We start from the raw sequence: 19,833 nt of genomic DNA, 5'->3' as shown, positions 1-19,833 counted from the left end.
CCTCTTTCTCTCTCTCTCTCTCCTCCTCTCTCTCTCTCTCTCCTCTCTCTCTCTCTCTCTCCTCTCTCTCTCTCTCCTCCTCTCTCTCTCTCCTCTCTCTCTCTCTCTCTCCTCTCTCTCTCTCTCTCTCCTCAGGTTTGTTCATCTTCATCTTTCACTGTGCTCTGAAAGAAAACGTGCAGAAACAATGGAGGAGATATCTCTGCTGCGGACGCTTCAGACTGTCAGACAACTCAGGTACCTGTGTGTGTGTGTGTGTGTGTGTGTGTGTGTGTGTGTGTGTGTGTGTGTGTGTGTGTGTGTGTGTGTGTGTGTGTCTGTGTGTGTGTGTGTGTGTGTGTGTGTGTGTGCAGCTCTGGGTCCAGGTTCCCACAGCAGCAGAGAGAGAGAGCGTCTCTTTATTAAATCATAAACTCAGATCAAAAAACAGATCAAACAGAGAGCCGTGTTTGGGGAAGTCCTCCAGGTCTCCGTCTGTTCATTATGAGCCTCATTCCTTAAATACCACCTTAACAACGTTTTGATGTGAACGTAGAAAACAAACTTCATCATATTTAATGTGCCGTATTCATGTGAACATCTGAACTCAAACGCAGCTAGAGATTCAGGCCACATGTCATCAAAAGGTCAAAATCAGAGCTGCCAGCTTGAACCAGGTAATCAGGATTCATGTCATGTTTGTCCCTTCAGGCTCACCGTAGATAGTCTCAGTGATGTAAAAGACCTTATGACATCACACATTGACCTTATGACATCACACATTGACCTCATGACATCACACATTGACCTTATGACATCACACATTGACCTCATGACATCACACATTGACCTCATGACATCACACATTGACCTTATGACATCACACATTGACCTCATGACATCACACATTGACCTCATGACATCACACATTGACCTTATGACATCACACATTGACCTCATGACATCACACATTGACCTCATGACATCACACATTGACCTTATGACATCACACATTGACCTTATGACATCACACATTGACCTTTGTTACCGTTCCTTTAAGCTGTTTGACCTCACTTTGGGATCCCTTCCACTTCCTGTTTCTGGGCTTAAAGCACACAGCAAATAAAGTACTCTCAGCTTAGGTCCTGTCCACCTGTAGTTTTTTTCGGGGCAGTAAAGCACTGGCTGTGCTCTCTGGAGTGTTTGTGAGCTGAGAAGAAAAGTGCTGCAAGTCCGATGCACAGCGACAGGGCCTAAGACAGTTCAAACTTTCAAAATAAAAGCCTTACCATTTTTTATTTTGAAATGCAAAATAATGGAATTTCCAACATGTTATTAAAAATGTGATTAATGGGGGCGCCCTTAGCCTAGTGGGTAGTGCATGCGTGCCATGTAAAGAGGCTTATGTCCTCGAGAGCAGGCAGCCCAGGTTTAAATCCGACCTGTGGTTCCTTTTAGCGTAGATACAGTCGGCGTTGCGTCAGAGTTGGGGATCCCTTGAGGGAAAAGAATCCTTTCCCCCAGCCACCAGTAATACAGATGCAAGAATTTTAAACTTCAGTTCGTCGTATGGTTACGATTAGTTACATTAATTCAACCAAACAAAATGATACGCTCTCATGTGGATAACAGGTCTGATACAGGCTGTTCATCATGCAGCATGCAAACAGGCTCTTCATGTTCAAGAATCTGCACAGAAAATTAGAGTTTAATTTCAAGAGGCCACGAGGTCATCATGAAATCATCTCTTACACATCTGTTCTGTGTTAGCGACGATCACATCTGATAATGTGTAAAGTAACTTAGACAGAGGGATGTTAAAGAAAGAAAAAGGGTTAAAGGTCCAATCAGTGAGATGATAAAGGTATCTTACTATCTGATCATTAAGGAAACATGTTGAAGTGCTGGCTTCTCTGACAACAATGCAGCAGCCAGTATGTCCTCCTTCTAACTTTAGATTCTGCTCCTGAATGCTCTGGATTTGTTTGGACCAGAGAAGGTAGGCGCTTTTAAGACACGCCCCCACACGGCCGTTTTGGACGCCCCTCGGTTTGTCAGATATGAGAGCAGTTATCAGGTCAACAGGTGTTGCAGCGATGGAAGCGGGCAAGAGAAGTGGTTCAGATAGAAGTGATTGTACCCGACCTAAAAAGCCTCTGCATGTTTCTAATAAGCTCCACGAGCAGAAACGTGCTCAAACTAGGATCAATATTGGAGATGCTTTTGAAAAATGGAGAGAGGTTAGAACACAGAAAGGTTTACAGACCCATGCAGAGCTGGATAAACACTGAAGCTTCAGAGTCCACCACATGGTGACCTGTGTGAGCATGGACTCTAGAGAGGAGGGGGGGGGGGGGAGACAGCTCTCTATGATGTTTAGAATTTAGACTGCAGTACCCATTTTAACCACTAGGGGTCAGAGTTACTTACTGCTCCTTTAAAGATAAAAGAGAAGGTATGATGGGAAAAGAAAGAAGGTATTGATCGATTGTTTTGTGTATCCGCTGCAGACTGGAGTAAGACGGCCACCAACAACACGAAGAAGGTGAGCTCAGAAAACCTGGGGAAGTCTCTGTCCTCCAGCTCGTTTGGCTCCAGCACCGCTAACTGGACGTCCAAAGCTAAAGCTACGCTAAACCCGTTCACCAAGAGACACAGTAACACAGGTGAGACATGCACACACACACACAAATAAAAACAGGTTGGAAATGTGAAGAAGATGCAGAGGGATCTGAAGGGGAATGAAGAGATGAAAACTTCAGATGTGGCACTTAAAATCAACACAGAAAACACATTTTAAGTGTCTGATTTGATTTTGTTTAAACAGCTTTTCTAAAGATGATTTGTCTTCGATCCAAACACTGCAGAATGTAGATTTTATCTCTTTATTCTGATGTGTAAAAAGTAGGTTCACATGCAGACTCAAACATATTCAGACCTGAAACTAAACATCATTCTGGTTTAATTTTCAAATAGATAAAAGACAAAATAAATGTTCCTTTCATTTGGGTCGGTGGGCAAACTGTAGTCCTATTTTAACTTCCTTTAACATAATTTCCATCAGTCCTAATAAAACTTATAGATTTGAAAAAAAATGACCAGACTCAAAGACTGTATATAAAAAAATGAACGTAGCCTCCATCCAGTCATCCATTGGTTTGTTGACGACTGTTTTGAAGCTTCATGATTTTTGCCCTACGCCATCTTTGTTTCTGGAGCCAGAACCGACCATGGTGACGCAGCAGAAATCCATAATGTGTTCTGTTTTGTGTGCAAGAGAAACAAAGCTCCATCTAGCCCTCGCCAGGTTGAAACCGTCGCCATGTTTTCTTTAAAGTCTGAATATGTGAGTCCGCAGGTAAACCGTTGTTTATCTTTATCTTCATACTTCAGGTTTGTATCTCTGACTGTTGAAGGTTCAGTGATATCTTCTCACATGTGATGTTTATCTACCTCTGTGTTTGGTGTGTAGAATTCTCTTCCAGCCAATAGCAAGAGTGGGAGGACCGATGGAGGTAAAACTAAAGCTGATTGGCTGAGTGACTTCCTGCTTTCAGCATAATGTGATCCGCTCTCTGTTTCCCAAAATGTTTGTGGTCAAAGTCCAATCAAATTCAACAATTTAATTGGACCAAAAAAAAACAAAAAAAAAAACAGGAAACGTCAAATTTGACAACTTTGCTGGCAGACATTTTGGAAAAAAGCCGCCACTGTGTGTTGTGATTGGCCGGTCACTGTGATGTCAAGACATCATCTTCTTGCGCCCTGAGACACTCTGATGGGGATGAGGTCAAAAAATGTTTCGGCCATTGACACATAACCAAAGAAACACTCAAACCCCACCCACCCCGAGTGTCCCAGGGAGCTAAAACCAGCACGCCCCGACAGACTGCATCCACGCTAACATGTGGCACGTTTAACTGTGATGTGTTTGTTTTGTTGATAAGAGCAGAGTAACAACAGGCTGACGCTGTGGTTCACATTAGAGGCGGACATTGAAGTGATTAATCGAGCTTTGTTCCTCTGAATTAACAATAAATGTTCAGACGGTTTTGGCAGACGTGAAGTCCAAGCGCTGTGTTCTGAGTCCAAATGTTACACCATGAAGTGAAGTCCCACAGAGACCGAATCAATCCCCCGCTGGTTTCAGATACATTTCACATCTGTGCACCAAAATACAGAGCAACACTCAAATGTTAGACTTCATCTGAAACCTCAGGAAAATGAGTTTCATGTGTGATGTGTGGTTAGTCAAAGTAATCATTTTTATCCATGCGTGAAAACAATGATCGCTCTGCACAAACAGTCCATTAAAGGACGATAAAATGACGTCCTGTAACAGCGTGAGTGGTGACAGAATCCACTCAGCTCAGTCAGGTGTGTGTGACTGATTGGCTGTGATTAAGACCAGGTGTGGGGAGCTTATATTACTGTGTTGACTCATTATCTCACCTTCAGAGGTAGTGAAAGGCTCTCCCTGTGTTTGTGACAGTCTGTGTGTTTAAATCTGTATAATCAGAAAACAAGGAGCTTCCTGTGTATTTGCTCTCCATTGCCTGTTTTTAAACTTCCCGGCTGAAGATATTTCAAAGTATGGGGTCGTAAAAAACGAAAGTGTCCACTGAGTGAAACAAAAAGGGATTTCTGAAAAGACAACAAAGACATAAATCAAACATCAGTCGCTTACAGATCCTTTTTGATCCCAGTCCCCGGGACATTTCATCAACACAACATTTAAACATCTTTGAAAAGCGCTATAAAAAATCGATTTGCATTATTATTATTATTACTATTAAACATGTCTTCATGCCCACAGCTGCAAATGACTTTCTTCATGTCCTATTTTATTTTAGCTTAATTTAAGAAACTCCAGATTTCTTACCAGATGGGAAGGAGCTAATCCCTCAAAAAACATCCAACTTTCTACTTTTCTTAGTTCAATAATCCCACAAAGTAACTCTCTGTTACAGTAGTTGTTCTCTGTGAGTGAATGTCGACACTTGGGTAAACTCAAGACTCCTAGTAGCTTCTCGAGGGAAAATTCCTTAGATTGAAAACAAATTCCTGTCAGCACAGAGGCTTCTGGGAATCTGCTCGTCACCGATGTCAGGGACTGTTGCTGTAAATCTTGCCGTGTGGTTTTTGCGGCAGCATGTTTGTGGACCACACACACACCTAAAGGTCTTGCATTGAACCCTATCAGTGTAGTAGTGTATGTATAAGTGTTTTTGTGTGTGTGTGTGTGTGTGCGCTCCAGGCCCACAGGAATGCATGCACTTGTCACGTCCCATATTTCATCGCACATATGTTTTCAGATTGTTGTATATACTCATGCTCTGCACTGCAAACAAACTTGTGGTCGAATTTGGGGTGTTATCATGAAAACACTGACTTCATGCTTCTGAGCAGAGCCCATTGTTACCCTGATATGGTCCTGATAATGCTGTTTTATGTTGTCTACAGAGCCTTAAAACCTCTGGTGCATGTTAGCAAACAGGAAGAATTGAATGGACTTTGTTATCTCGTGATGTTTTATTTATTTGGCAAATACGGCAGAGTCCAAAACCAACAACGCATTCATCTTTTCTTAAGTGGATGAGAAGTCTGTTGTATCAGCCTGTGGCTTCTGGACCGCTAAGTTCACGTTTGTTTTATTAGCACCAACAGTTTAGTTTAGAAAAGAGTGTGCCAAATGAATCTCAGTTTTGAGTGCATGATCAAGTACGCGGCACAATGTGTTTCACCCACATTTACTAAATTTGGTGAGTTCATAGGGGTCATTCTCTGATGAACTCCTTCTAGGGGATACATCTGATCAAGCTCAAATTTGGTGTACAGCTAAATAAGACCTGATGCATAAAAGGTTATTAAAATCTGTCTAATTGCTCAAAGGGAATGGCCAGGGCCAGCCCTCACATTAACATGATTAGTCGTGAAACAGCCCCCATAAAGGGAGTCATATGTGGATGAACTCCTCCCAGGGGATACATCTGATCAAACTCAAATATGGTGCACAGCTAGAGAAGACCTGATGTATGATAAGTTATAAGAATCTTTCTAACTACTTAAACGGTGTGGTCGAGGCAAGCCCTCATATTTGCATGATTCGCCATTAACAGCCCCCTAAAACTCGCCTGGAACCAACCAACCAGGGCCATATTCAGGGGTCATACTTTGATTAACTCCTCATATGGGGTTAACAAGACCCACTTCAATTTTTGGTGTAGAGGAGACCTTAATAATGAAAATATTTTTAAAAACATGTTAATAACTCCAAAGACAAAGCTGTAATCACTGGTTAGTAAGCAGAGTTTTGTGGCCCGATGAGCTTTCAAACTTCTGGATAGTTTTTCATTTTCTCAGAATGACACCTCATTCTTTACACCAAGAAAACATTATTTCCCAGGGATGTTTAAAATATTCCCTTTTAAGGTTACTAGGTTCAAGGTTGTGATACTTTTTGTCCTTGTATTTCTTTTTGAGAAGCATCCATCCTGTTATCTTATCAACGCTAATCCCCAGCATGGAAATAGACTCCTGCTGATCCTCGCTGTCATTGCTTACACCCTGAGGTAACTCAGCCAAAGACTTCACTGAATGATGCAAACACCCCGATGATGCATTAACTGAGGCAGCTGAGAGGTGCTTGTGAAGGGCAAGTCTCCTGATTTCCAGACAGATTTGATCGATTAGAAACCTTCATGTTCAGACTCTAGAGTAAAGTCTGAACTCAGCTTGTGGCTGTTATGGGAAACTGTCAGACAATGTTGGATGTTACATCTGATTTGCTTCCAAGCATGACAGACCAACTCCTTTCCTCCTATCAGGCCACTCAAGACTTTGAGAACTTAAATAGTTTAACAGTCAGCTTTTTTTAAACCTCTGAATTTATGGAGTGCATTAAAGCTTCCCCCGCGGTCCCAGTTAGCATCATTTTTTAAAACCTTTTACCTTTTCACCTGAGGTCATGTTTTTCAAATTCCTCGACAGTATATCCCAGCAATAAATTACTTGGGTCAATGTGCCCTCCTACAATGACTGGTTTGATGGATTAAGTATTGAATGATATCTAACGTCCAGTTATGATGAATTATTTGTACATGAGTCCAATGTGTTTTCATCCAAGGTCGTTAAATGCTAATGCTGTCAAGTCGTCCCTGTCATAGTGTGTAAACAAAGCGCAATAAAGCAATGCATAATGGTATCAATGTACCCGTACAGTATCAGTTTCAAGACATCCTGTTCAAGAGTAGCCCTTCCATTTCTGTGTTAATTTAACCTTTCATGTCTGCTTCAAGGAACCCTCTCTTTAATGCATTGTTTCTGTCAGTTTTAGGTTTAAATTGTATGTTCAAGATTAACATCAGTTTCCATGTAACCATCATGGTCTGAACTAAGGCCTATTTTCTTATTTTTTTTAACATGGTCAGTTCAGTCTGCAGGATCCCTCCCTTATGGGATTACGGTTTCTTCATTTTGCTAATTTTTAATTGGTGGGGTAATCATCATTTCAGGGTACTCCTTATAGTATGTTTCAGCATCATTAGGACTGCTTTAAGGCACACTTGAGTGCCTTTTTAAGGTACCCTCTTAGTGTGTTTCATGGTATACTGGCATACTGTCTTAGGTCTTTTCTAAGGCCAGTCCTCGACATGAAAGTCCTACATTATTTGTTCCATCCAAGGCTCCCCAATAGCCTTCATAAGCAAGCTTTATTGGCCTTTCTAACATGTAACTGATGTTGGAAGACCAAACGGTTCCCTTCAGCGTTAGACAGCAGATGGGTCCTATGTGGCTCATGGTGCATAAACAAATTACAACCTATAACTTTTTGATTGGTAGTGGTACGGAGAAGCACCTGCTCAGATTCATGTGCCAGTGATTTCAGCTGGGATTGGTCATTATGGTTCTGTTTCTCATCCAGAGTAAAGGAAGTGAGACGACGGGCTGATCAAACCGGTCTGAGACATGTTAGCCGGGTTCTTGGTGGCTTCTTGCCTGCACTGAAAGGGAAGCTGTAGCAACATTCAACGTTGCCTTGTTTTTGAGTTGAAGGGTCTGATTCACTGTGAGGTTGAAACTGTTAGAGGGCTTTGGGATGTTGATTTTAAGCTAGCTGTTGATGGTCTGTAGATCCCTTTAAATTGTAGGGTCGAAAAACAACTTAATTTATTTTCTTTATTTCTATATTTGTTAAACTCTGAAGGCTTGACGTGTCAGTTTAGAAATTTTGGAACTGGTTAAAGGCCCTTTGTCCGAGCTGGACCGAGTTACAGACATACCGTTTCTTTAAATTACTCACATATCATATATAATCATTTACATTGTTCCAATCACTTGCCAAGAATTCCCCCTGATAACGCACGAGCCAAAACACACAGTGAGCTAAACGTCCTGAAGAACACGTCTTGATTTTCCATGTGACTGAATGAATCATGAAACATGATCTGACTAATGCAGCATCAGGTTTGAAGTACTCTGAAAAGCTTTGAGATGTGTTCTCTCGGTCTCTGATGCTCCGGTTTGATTCATCCCCTCCTGACTCTGGATGTCTGGACTAGAAAAGGTAAATTAGACCGTTTCTTGGCAGGTAGCGGTGTAAAATTAAAAGCTAATAAATCCCCTTCAGATATCGCTGCTGCCAGACGGGTTTTAGACGTCGATATTTAACATTCTTCTGTCAGCGTTTGGCTGCAGAGATCATTACCAAAACACAAACAAATCATGACCTTACACTGGATAAATTATCCAGACTGACGTGTCCAGCTGTTCTTCCTTTGCTGTTGATCATGTTTAATGGTCGGTGTTAAGAGTCAGTCATCGCCCAGAGAACAGTAGGAGTATTTAAAACAGCTATGCTAAGCTAGCACAAACATGTTTGTCCTTTACTTACAAATTACTAAATTATTAGGACCAGTTAAACATGAAGAAAACTGAAAGTATTTTATTCGAACAAACACTTTAATGGAAATTAATGATCAGTTCCAATCTTGCTTCTCATTGACTCTTCAAGGGGTTGAATAAGGAGCGTTGGTCAGAACTCGAACAAAATGAGTGGCGTTTTTTTCTGGGCAGAAAAGTGCTTCACGTCCGTCCTGTCTCCATGACAACAGTCTGTTGACAACGGCCGCTGTATGACCGTCACTGCTCCGTTACTTTTTACTGCACGTTTTATATTTGAGATCGTTTATTTCCCGACCAGACACGGAGCGAGGAGGATGTTGGTGCAAGACACAATCTGTAGGCGGCTAAAACTACAGGGAATTTCACACATTTGGAAAAGAGCGCCGGTGACGTCAACAGCGCCTTTCTGGTGAGATGAAAGATTTTCAACTTGTGCCCTCGGAGAGGCCACATTAAAAAAAGCGGAGCGCTCAGAAAAAAGATGCTGGGCGCAGCACTTTTTCTGCTACAAACGCTCTTTACTCATAGAAAACAACTGAAAAAGAGATGCTGGCACTCACACCAGGTGGACACGGGGGGCCTTAGGGTGCATCTGAGAGTAAGGGGGATGCAGCAGCTACAGCGACCTGCAACAGCTATGTAGAATAGCGTAGGTATTATGGGTCCTGCATTAGGTCCCGTGCTCCTGTCCTGACCATCAGATCATGCATGTAATAAACACGATCTGAGTCACTGTTGTTATTTGAAAACCTTGATTAGTTATTGTAATTCCATCCAATTGAGCGTGCAAACATTCTGTGCAGGGTTTGATCCCAAGTCAATGAGCTCCAACTACCAAGCCTTCCAATCTCCCTTTCCAGTTTGTATCTAAAACAAGTGTGCAGTTATTATCGCCGACCTTGAGCAGAATACTTAGACTTCATGCCATGAAATCTGGCTGTTTCCGGGTGTTTCTCTTTGTTTTTAAATCTCCCCAAACACAGTTTTGGGTAGAATCCATTTTCTCCCAAAGACATCTTGATTTGAATTTATTTATTTAATAGGGACAATGCAATTTAACATAATTTCAACACAAAGCATGAAACTGATGTGCTGCATAAAGAGTATATAGCTGTTGCTAATTTCCAACTCGTGTCCCCAGTTGGGCCTTTGTGTAAACAACAGATTAAAATTTAGAACATTCAGTTACATAAAATCCCATAACACGATATGAGGATACATTAAAATACATCTACAACAATACAAATGTTATAAACCAGTTGCAGGAGCCTTCTTGCTACATCCCTGTAACTAACTGTTGTGAGGTGGAAATAATATTTGTTCAAGCTCTCAGCATGTCACTGTTAATTAGCCTCACGAGCTATGCTAACCAGCAGCCAGAACATGTGTTACAGTTTGTACCTTTTAATATTGTAGTACGTCTTAGTGTTGACTTATGAAACACTAAAAGGAAGATTCTTTCAAAGCCTCAAAACCTTTAGAAGCTAATGTCAGTTACACATTTATATTTAGCCAAATGAGATCACTGAGCCGCTGGACCGTTAATGAGGTCCTGCAGTAATGACATTACTGAGACAAATCACAAGAGAAAAGGACAGCACTCCAAATGTTACTTTAACAACCTCACGGACATTTCAAGCAGACGCTCTTCTTCAGCATGTAGCAGGCGATTTTCACAAACGTATTCAGGTCAGACTAATTATAAAATGTCTGAAATAGGTACCAGTCAACCCCAGCAGGGGGAGTCTCCACCACACAAGCTGCAACATCAGAAAACTTCAACACCTCAACATAGAGACAACAGAAACAAAAAGACAGAAAGGTCACATATCCTCCTCCTCCTCTTCTTCTTCAGTTTAAATAAGTCTCAGAGCTCCTCCAAACATGTGTGTGAAGTGTCTTGTTCTAAATCCACTCTGATCCTGTATTTGATCATGTCTATAAACTCCTCTATTTCAGCCCTGCTCAGAACAGGCTGTTTCTGTGTCTGTACCTTTAAATATGTAAATGAGCTGTGTCTGACCACGCCCCCTCTCTGGAAGGGCTTGGGTGTACTCGGTCTTTCTCTCTCCATGTCCTATTGTTTACGGTGAGAAGGCAGACTCAGAGGGCAGAACAAACACCTAGCTGTGGGAGTGTCACCCACCTGGGGGAGGGGCTACTGCCCTTTGTGATGTCATGAAGGGAAAATCTCCAAACGGCCTGTTTGAGCACACATTTTCTGAAAAGTGGAGCAGACAGAAGACTGAGAGGATGGACTTTTCTCATCATTGGGGGGTTTGTAGACGGACTAGGGGCACATATTAGAGTTAGAGGAACATGGAGAAGAGGATTTTACAGAATATGAGACCTTTAACAGTTGCTATGGAAATAAACAAACAAAAAAGAAGAGACAATGGAAGTTTGTTGGAAAACATCGTCTGGAAGAGCACACTGTTCATTTCCCCTCACTCTCATGAGAAGTGTCTAGATTCACTCTAGCCCTGCTTCCAGCTACTCCAGGCAGACCAGTACCTGTTAACTGTAGCAGGTCACCAATCAGAGGAAACCTAAGGCACTCCACCTGTAAGAAGCAACACAGACAGATAGTTCGATCGGTTGAATTTGCGGTCATTGTTGCGATCGTAGCGTCGCAATTTCCACCAGCTACTTGAGTTCATTTTTTGGGATTGGGGTGTTTCCACTTGCAGTTAAATGAAGAATACTGGATTTTTTGATCCAGCAGATGTCGCCCTTGAGCACCAGCATGAAACCAAAACAACTCACGCTGCATTGTTGTGTTAGCATGCTAATGCTAGCGATCTTTATTCTGCTCGTATCTTCACACTGCATGTAAATTTACCTGAAATGAGCGTGATCTAGAAACACAGTTAAGCAGTGAGTACAGTATGTTATTCTTCTTTTCTCTAGTCCCTCAATTAAACAACTTTTATACACGAGGGGAGGAGTCAGCCGGCCGTCCTGGCGATGTAAACAAAGTGAAGATAGGACTCTGAAAACTCTGAAAACATCACAGACAGTGTTACACCCATTGTAGACAGTCATGACTCACAGAGTTATTTTCAGAGGATATACTTGATTTCTACATTTAAGTGTGAAAAATCACATATTAAGCCTTTAACACAATGCTTCCATATGATCACTTTTTCAGTTTCAAAATAGGCCCCCAGTTTCCTGTTTGGCCTTAAACTACACTATCACAGATGTGAAGGTGAACTGACATTGTTTCCTTTTTTCTAGATCCTTGCTTGTGTTGTTCTTACTCTCTGATGTACGTCGCTTTGGATAAAAAGCGTCTGCTAAGTGAATTGTAGAATTGAAACAGCACACGACTGTTCTCTGTTAAGCCTTTTCTCCTACGACTCATCCAGATGATAAAATGATGATACTTTCGACGTTAAGATCTTAAATGTCAAACACATAACTTAAAGATTTACTGTACCACCGGTAACGTTTGTTTTTCCAACGACCAGCATCTGTACTTCACATAAACTGAACACAGGATGTTTTCTGACCAGCGTCAGAACCCCGATGTAAAGTTTCCAGATGTTGGAGGATCCATCCATCCGTAAATGTGTTGTTTAGACCAGAGGTAGATGCTGTTATTGTGACATGAGATCAACTCTCAGTTTCCATACCTCGTCCTAAAGTGCACCCTACAGTGTATACAAAGACAAAATGTCTCTCAGTTTCAGTGGAAATTTGAGAACACAAAGAAACATCCCTGTGTGACATCTGCACACGGGGGGATGCATCTAAAAGTCTAATTTGTTGGACAGCATCATCTTTAGCATTCTGTACGGAGCCAGAAGAATAATCAGAGCTGTCAGAACATGAAGTGATGGTCCGGGATGCTTGAATGAAGGAAGCCGTGACTGCGGCCCCGGCCAGCAAACAACTATCTTTTGACCTCTAACTTCATGTTGCATAGAGACTCTGTTTGGAAGCGAGGATCGGACTCATGGCTGAGCAGAACTTCATTCCTTTTGTTGTTTCGTTAGGCACCGATGGAACGAATGACAAAGAGCTTTTCTCATGCCAACAAAGACTTTGGCTTACCAGCATGATTCAAAGACAATCTAAATGATCGCCTCCTACAAAATATTCTCACATCTTTTGATGACACCAAAAGGTCCAGCACACCGACAGAGTATGTGCTTGATTTGGCGCAAATTATATCTGTTCTGTTTGCAACCTTTGGCTGAGTTACCATAAAGAGTTCAGAGATGTTCCAACCTTCTAAAGGCTGCTGGTGTTGCTCCAAGTTGCAGCACATTGCTCTAGATTAAGGATGGCATTCCCAACAAGGAGAAAAAAAAAAAGATTGGTGCCAACTTAACTGTGCAGTCGACAGAAAACCACAGAAGCTTCCATGTAGTGTCATGAGTCTTAAAGCCTGACAAAAACCAGGGAAACTAAACGGTATGAAAGTTTATTGAACGAGATTGCAATAATATATATGCATTTACAAATACTTCATGTTTTATTTATATATAAATGATCAGCTTCACATCAGGGTTAATTTGTGATGTACAATATTGAATTTTCTGCCAACAATGCCACATGTTCTTATTCAAGCGGAACCAACAATAATCTTCAGACAACACCAGATTATAGTTTCCACAAGACGTCTTGGGTCCGCTTCAGAACCAGCCTGTTCAACTTTTCCAATGTTTTCATTGGACGCTTCAACAGAACAAGGACGCTTACCAGGAAGCTTGGCCCATCAGACCCTGTTTGTTAATCGTGTACCACACATCGTTCCATATGCTTCCAATCCTGTTCTCTGACAAAATATGGCGACATGGAGAGTTTTCAAGGTCTGAAAACAACTGCAGCGTAAAATATCCAAATACAACATGAAGAGTTGTCTTACTATATTTGCTACACACACGTTTTGAATGGAGTGGAAAAGGGAAGATGTCTTTATAAATGATGCTGCTGCTGGAACAGTAGGGTGGCCTCAATCGCCTCGCTTGTATTATTCTACAATTCACTTATCAGACGCTTTTATCCAAAGTGACGTACATCAGAGAGTAAGAACAACACAAGCAAGGATCTAGAAAAAAGGGAACAATGTCAGTAAGAGCAAACGATCAGCTTTGAGTCTGATTGGACACACAGGTGCTGACAGGAAGTGACCACAGGTGCTGACAGGAAGTGACCAGAGGCAAAGCACAACATTGAGGGCAGTTCTTGAGAGCTCTAATCAGTATAGAAACCATCTTATAAGTCGTCGTTATCAAACAAAAACCATCGTCATTACCATCATCATCATCAATAATATGGAGACCATCATCATTAAGTTAGTAGGTATTCATGAAAGAGCAGGGTCTTTAGCTTTTTCTTAAAGGTGCAGAGGGACTCTGCAGATCACATGGAGTTTGGAAGTTCATTCCACCACTGGGGGGCGACAGAGGAGAAGAGTCTAGTCAGCGTCTAGTCTGTTGGCTCTGGAAGTTGTTCTTACTGCGAGGTTACAGAAAACAGAACTAATCAATCCAAGAATCCTACAACAACTAGATTGTCTGGTAAATTGGAAATCAGGGGTCCACACTGACATAAGACCCTCTCTAAATAAGGAAGTAGAGACGTAAAGGCCCAGTACAGATGGTTGCCCAAACTGCTTGTGCCCAGTAGACCTGTTGTTTCCCAAAGAGAATGCAGAGCAGCCACCTTTGAGAGTAACATGAGGTAGCAATCGTTTCTCAGATTGAAACCTGGTGGAGAAATGGCGAGTTCGTATGAAATTGACCCAAGAGCAGATTGAGGGCTTAGAGGATCTTAGCTTTTGTATTTGTTCAGTTGAAAGAAGGCCAGATCAGTTTTCAAGGAAAGGATTTGACTGCAATTGTCTCATTAAGATCAAAACCCCGATATTTACGGCCCTAATCCTAAAAATGGAGCTGGCTCACTCTTGGTCATGAGACCAAAGTATGGAATTTTGATTCTATTATGGAATTTTGATTTATTCGGGGGGGATGGTATCCCTCATTCCTGTTCAAACTGATCTTTGGCATCAGATCTTTTGTGTTGTTTGGCCGGCTATCAACTGACTCCTGCTTGATTCCACTGACCTTAACAGTTCCCAGTAGAAGCCAGTTCACTGTTTTTCTTGCTTCTTTTTTTGGTGTGGATGGTTCATTCTGAAATCGTGGTGGATTCTTATACTTGCTGGCATAGAGGTTCCCCTAGACCCCCTGCAGGTTCCTGTCTGTGTCCTCCAGTTTAAAGATGTTTTTTTGTAAGGGTTGGCCAGTGAAAATTAAAATACAGGTCCATGTGGACGGTTTTCCCGTACATTGTCATCTTCATGCTACTCTCAGTCGTAACACAAGCTTGTGTCTTAGAAGAAAAATGTTATAATTGAAGTCAACTTGTGTGTATTTGGGGTTTCATAGCTTTTTTAAAAAGTAAAAATGTCTTATTGAAATCTTGAAATAATAACCATTATGTGATTAAAATTTGATAAACCCATCAAATGTTCTCACCAGGCCAACACGAATGGTAAAAGTTGAAGTGTTTAGCTTTGGATGGGAGGACTAAAACATAATTTCAGATCTCCACCAATATATACATATACATACTGTGAATGTAGAAACATACATCAGTAAATCACTCACATACCTCCTCTAGCTTTAATATCTCTGAAAGTTGACCTGTTTTCATATTTGTCAAATAACTATACATACCTCTCCTATATGTTACTGTATAAAAAGGTTATTTAAACATACCACCTTAAATAAAACAGTAACACTAGAATGGTGTAAAAGTTCTGTTTAATCTTGTGGTAACACTAATATACGATGTTGAAATGTTTGCTTTGACTGCAACTTTTCACCATGAGAAGTGAAGTGAAAGAATCCTTTCCTTCTAACATTTCTGAGAGGATTTAATTAAAAGTAATAACCCTTGTGTCTTTTTTTTGCTCCCTGAATGCAGATAAATGTTACTCCAGCCCGATCAGCCCTAAGAGCATCTCGTCGTCCCCTTCCTCCTCAGAGATGGATCCCAACTCCTCGTCCTCCTCCTCCGCCATCCTCCCCGTCAGCCAGATGATCGTCAAGGTGAAAGATTACTGCTCCACGCGCACCGACAACTTCTACAAGAACATCATCATGTCTGACAGCTTTGCCCACAGCACAAGGTTCTAGAGGTTTCTTCAGCGTTCTGGGGTCAGACCGCCCAGAGCCTCCATCTGTGTTTTTCAGTAACTGCTCCAATCGCTCTGGAAAAGTTTGTTACATCGTACTTCTGAAAGCTTCAGTGACTGAGGAGGCTTCTGTTAAAGGTTTCGGTTCAGAGCCCAAATTACAGCATTCTAGAGCCCTTCGTGCCTCTCAACGTCGCTACCCAACATTCTGGATTCCTTCATACTTCAGTCCTCCAGGAGGTTCTTCACAAACCTTCTAGAACTCCACGAGCTTCTGGAAGTCACCGACCAACATTCTACAACCCTGCAGGATTCTAGAACCCTAAGGGGAGGTCACCGACCAACCACTCTCTGCACCTGGAAGTTGCTGACCAACAGTCTAGAACCCTGAAGGCCTCTGAAAGTCATTCCAGAGCCTTTCATGAATCTGGAAATCCCGGACAAAGATTCTCAAACTCACAAGGCTTCTCAAAGTCTCTGACAGATATTCTGTAACCCACCAGGTTTCTGTTAGTCACCAGAGGTCTAGAACCCTTTGAGGGATCTGGAAATACCTTTTTCAAAAATTCTAAAACTCTCAAGGCTTCAACATATTCTGTAGAACCCCAAAGTCTTCTGGAGGTCCTTGACAGGAATTCTATAACCCTTTGAGAAATGTACAAATCACTAATCAGCTGGTCTTCTAGAAGTTCCTGACAAGCCTTTGAGCACTCTACATGCCTCTCGAAGTCACTGACCACCATAGAGAAACCTACGTAGGGTCTGGAAATCCCTGACAAATATTCCAGAACCCTCACTGTTTCCTAAAGTCACTGACCAACATTCTCGAACCCCAAAAGCTTCTGGAACCCCCTGACACATGTACTGTAACCCTCCATGAATCTTTAAATCACTTAAACCACAATCTAGGATACTCTGGGCATCTGAAAGTTCCTGAAAAAACATTCCGGAGCAATTCGAACCTCTGGACGTCACTTATCAACACTCGAGAACTTTCAGGGATCTGGAAATGTCTCACAAATATTTTAGGCTTAAACATTCTAGGACCCAAGTGGCTTTATGTGGCCACTGACCAAGAGTCTAGAACATCTAGAGCTTCTAGATTTTCCATGCAAACATTCTGTTCACACCTCTGGAAGTCGCTAACTAACATTCCCAGAACTACCAAAGACTCTACATACCCCTAAAATAGATTCTGGAGCCCTTCAGGAATCTGTAAGGCTCCTGACAACAATCTGGAAGCCTCTTTTAGAAGTCTAGAAGTACCCGACACACATGTAAAAGGTGTTCACGCCTCCGGAAAAGCATACCAACATTCTAGAACATCTAAAGCTTCCAGATTTTCCACACAAACATTCTATAACCCCCTCCACAAATCTAGAAGTCACTTGTCAACAACAAGCATCCTGCAGGCATCTGGAAGTTCTTGACAAACATTCGAGAGCTGCTCACACCTCTGGAAGTCGCTTGCTAACATTCTAGAACCTTTCATTTATCTGGGAATCTCTGACAAATGTTCCTGAACTGGCGAGGCTACTGAAAGTCTCTGACAAATATTCTAGAACCCCAAAAGACTCTGCATACCCCTAAAAGAGATTCTAGAGGCTGTTAGGAATCTGTAAGGCTCCTCACAACAATCTGGAAGCCTCATCTGGAAGCCTCTTGGAATCTAGAAGTACCTGACACACTTTGTAAAAGCTGTTCACGCCTCTGGAATCGCATGCCAACATTTGAAGGATCTTTCAGGGATCTGGAAATACCTGACGAACATTCTGGAACTAATCAGGCTACTGAAAGTCTCTGACGAACCTAAGGGGTACCCACCGGGCCTCTGGGAGTTACTGAACAACATTCTCAAACTCACAGACTCTGAGAAAGCCCTGGATTAACATTCCAGATTTTACCTGTGTTTCTGAAAGTCTCTGACAAACATTCCAGAACCCACCGGGCCTCCAGATATTCCCCTGAAAAAACTTGAACTCACCACATTTCTGACTAACATTGCAGAAGCTTTTCCGGCCCGTCATAAAAGTAGAACTTAATCGAACATGATGTCACTGTCATTGACAACGTCTTGGATAATTTCTGCTACTGTACCCCGCCTCTGGAGCTTTGAATCTGAACATCAGTTGTGTTTAATTTTATTGAGTTTTATGTTTCATTGAGTGCTTTTCTAGAATACAGAACGGTTGTAGGAGCCTCTGTGTTAGCTGTGCTTTTCATTGGACTGAACATAGAACAACTCAAGTAGATCAGATCTGAGATTTCCTCAGTTGCAATTCCTGTAATTGAAACCAGAGCCACCATCTTGATGCACTGTATTTGCTTTGTATGAAAGTGCCCGCTATGCAGCAAAACTCTGAACTGAACTGCAACACAATGCTACAAAAAACAACCCTTAGACACCATAATCTCAGACAGAGCTGCCCACTACGGCTCTAAGTCTGGGATCTCCTGGATAGTTTGGGCTGGTCAGAGCGGGTCCATGGGACTCCACTGTATCTTATCAACGATAGAATCGGGCTGACCGCGCTGCCTGACTGTGGACCTGAGAGGAAATGAAAGGGTAGCAGAAAAGGGAGGGAGGATAAACACAAGGTGGGAAAGAAAAAAAAGTTATCTGTTATGTCTTGGTGTTGTTTTAATACTGTGATATTTGTTTAAACTGGCCCTCTGTGCATGTGTGTGTGGAGCCATATCTTATGTAAATATTGATGATCTATCTATTCTATGTGCCTTATTCTAAAGTGTTCTAATAGTTGCTTTTGTTCATGCCTTCTCGGGGTCCTGGAAGGGTCACTGGGACTGTACATACAAACCCAAACATATACTCCCATCAGCCCCTGCTGTGTAGGCACACACGCCCTGTTCACCTCGGTGAGGGACGAGGTTAGAGAGAGGGAAACATGATGGATGACACAGCAAAAGGTCCTTCCCCACTCAGCGATTCATTTGAACACATGTGCACAGTATGAAGATGTCTATTATCATGCAAAACAAAGCTGTATTAAGTTAAGCGTAGAGACACATCAAGAAGTTCTGGTGGAAATAGCTCAGCTTTGAAAATGTCGTAAAGCTTTGAAATGTCACGTTCTGTTCTTAGATCCCAAACACAATCACCCCAGGCTACTTGTAAACTCCGTAATAATAAAGCTGACTGTTTTCCCGTCAAAATATGAAAAATCTCTCCTGTGTCGATGGTTGGTGGTTTTAAGAGTGAATAATAACATCCAGGGTATTGCCAGGAGCCACTTGAAGCTGCTCCCCCATGTCAGCCAAAGTTGAGCAAATCAAGCCAAAGGATGGTTTTGGAAACAGCTCCACTGTTCGAGTGTGGAATCTTCTTTTCTTATTCAGAAATTGATAATAGTTTTGTTTTTATGAGAGCACAGTGCAGCTGAGAGGTGATATTATTGTTTCCTAAAGGGTCAGAAGTTCAACCCAAATCCAAAATGGTGGGAATAGAAATTCACTTGTAATGCTTTAAAGTCTTTATATGTGATTTTTCACACTTAAATATATAAATCAAGTATATCCTCTGAAAATAACTCTGTGAGTCATGACTGTCTACAATGGGTGTAACCAGGGTCCGAAATTAACACCCGCCAAGCGCCAAATGCGGGTAGATTTTCCGTTTGGCCAGTACTTTTCAGAGGGCTAGCCGCCACCAGGGCGGGTAAATGTTTTATCAAAAAGTCATAAAAAACTATGCTGAGTATTCAGCACGTTTGATGTAGCCTAGCTGCAGCTACTTTTCCCTGCTCCTCTGTCTGCTGTCATGACTGTGAGCATCACAG

At 41.9% G+C, this 19,833-nt stretch overlaps 1 protein-coding gene across 1 annotated transcript in view; it reads left to right on the top strand.

Moving 5' to 3' along the window:
- LOC132985373 (adhesion G-protein coupled receptor G6-like) overlaps positions 1-19,584 on the top strand; it is a 72,147-nt gene extending 52,563 nt beyond the window's left edge. The window contains exons 19-21 of the mRNA XM_061052724.1: positions 120-237; positions 2,490-2,645; positions 15,826-19,584. Of these exons, the coding sequence (XP_060908707.1) occupies positions 120-237; positions 2,490-2,645; positions 15,826-16,037 (486 nt within the window). The 3' untranslated portion in view covers positions 16,038-19,584. The remainder of the gene's footprint in view (positions 1-119; positions 238-2,489; positions 2,646-15,825) is intronic.
- Positions 19,585-19,833: the final 249 nt, after the last annotated feature.

The sequence above is a fragment of the Labrus mixtus genome, chromosome 12 (assembly GCF_963584025.1).
Source record: "Labrus mixtus chromosome 12, fLabMix1.1, whole genome shotgun sequence".
NCBI classification, from domain to species: Eukaryota; Metazoa; Chordata; class Actinopteri; order Labriformes; family Labridae; genus Labrus; species Labrus mixtus.
This window is presented reverse-complemented; position numbering and strand designations above follow the sequence as displayed.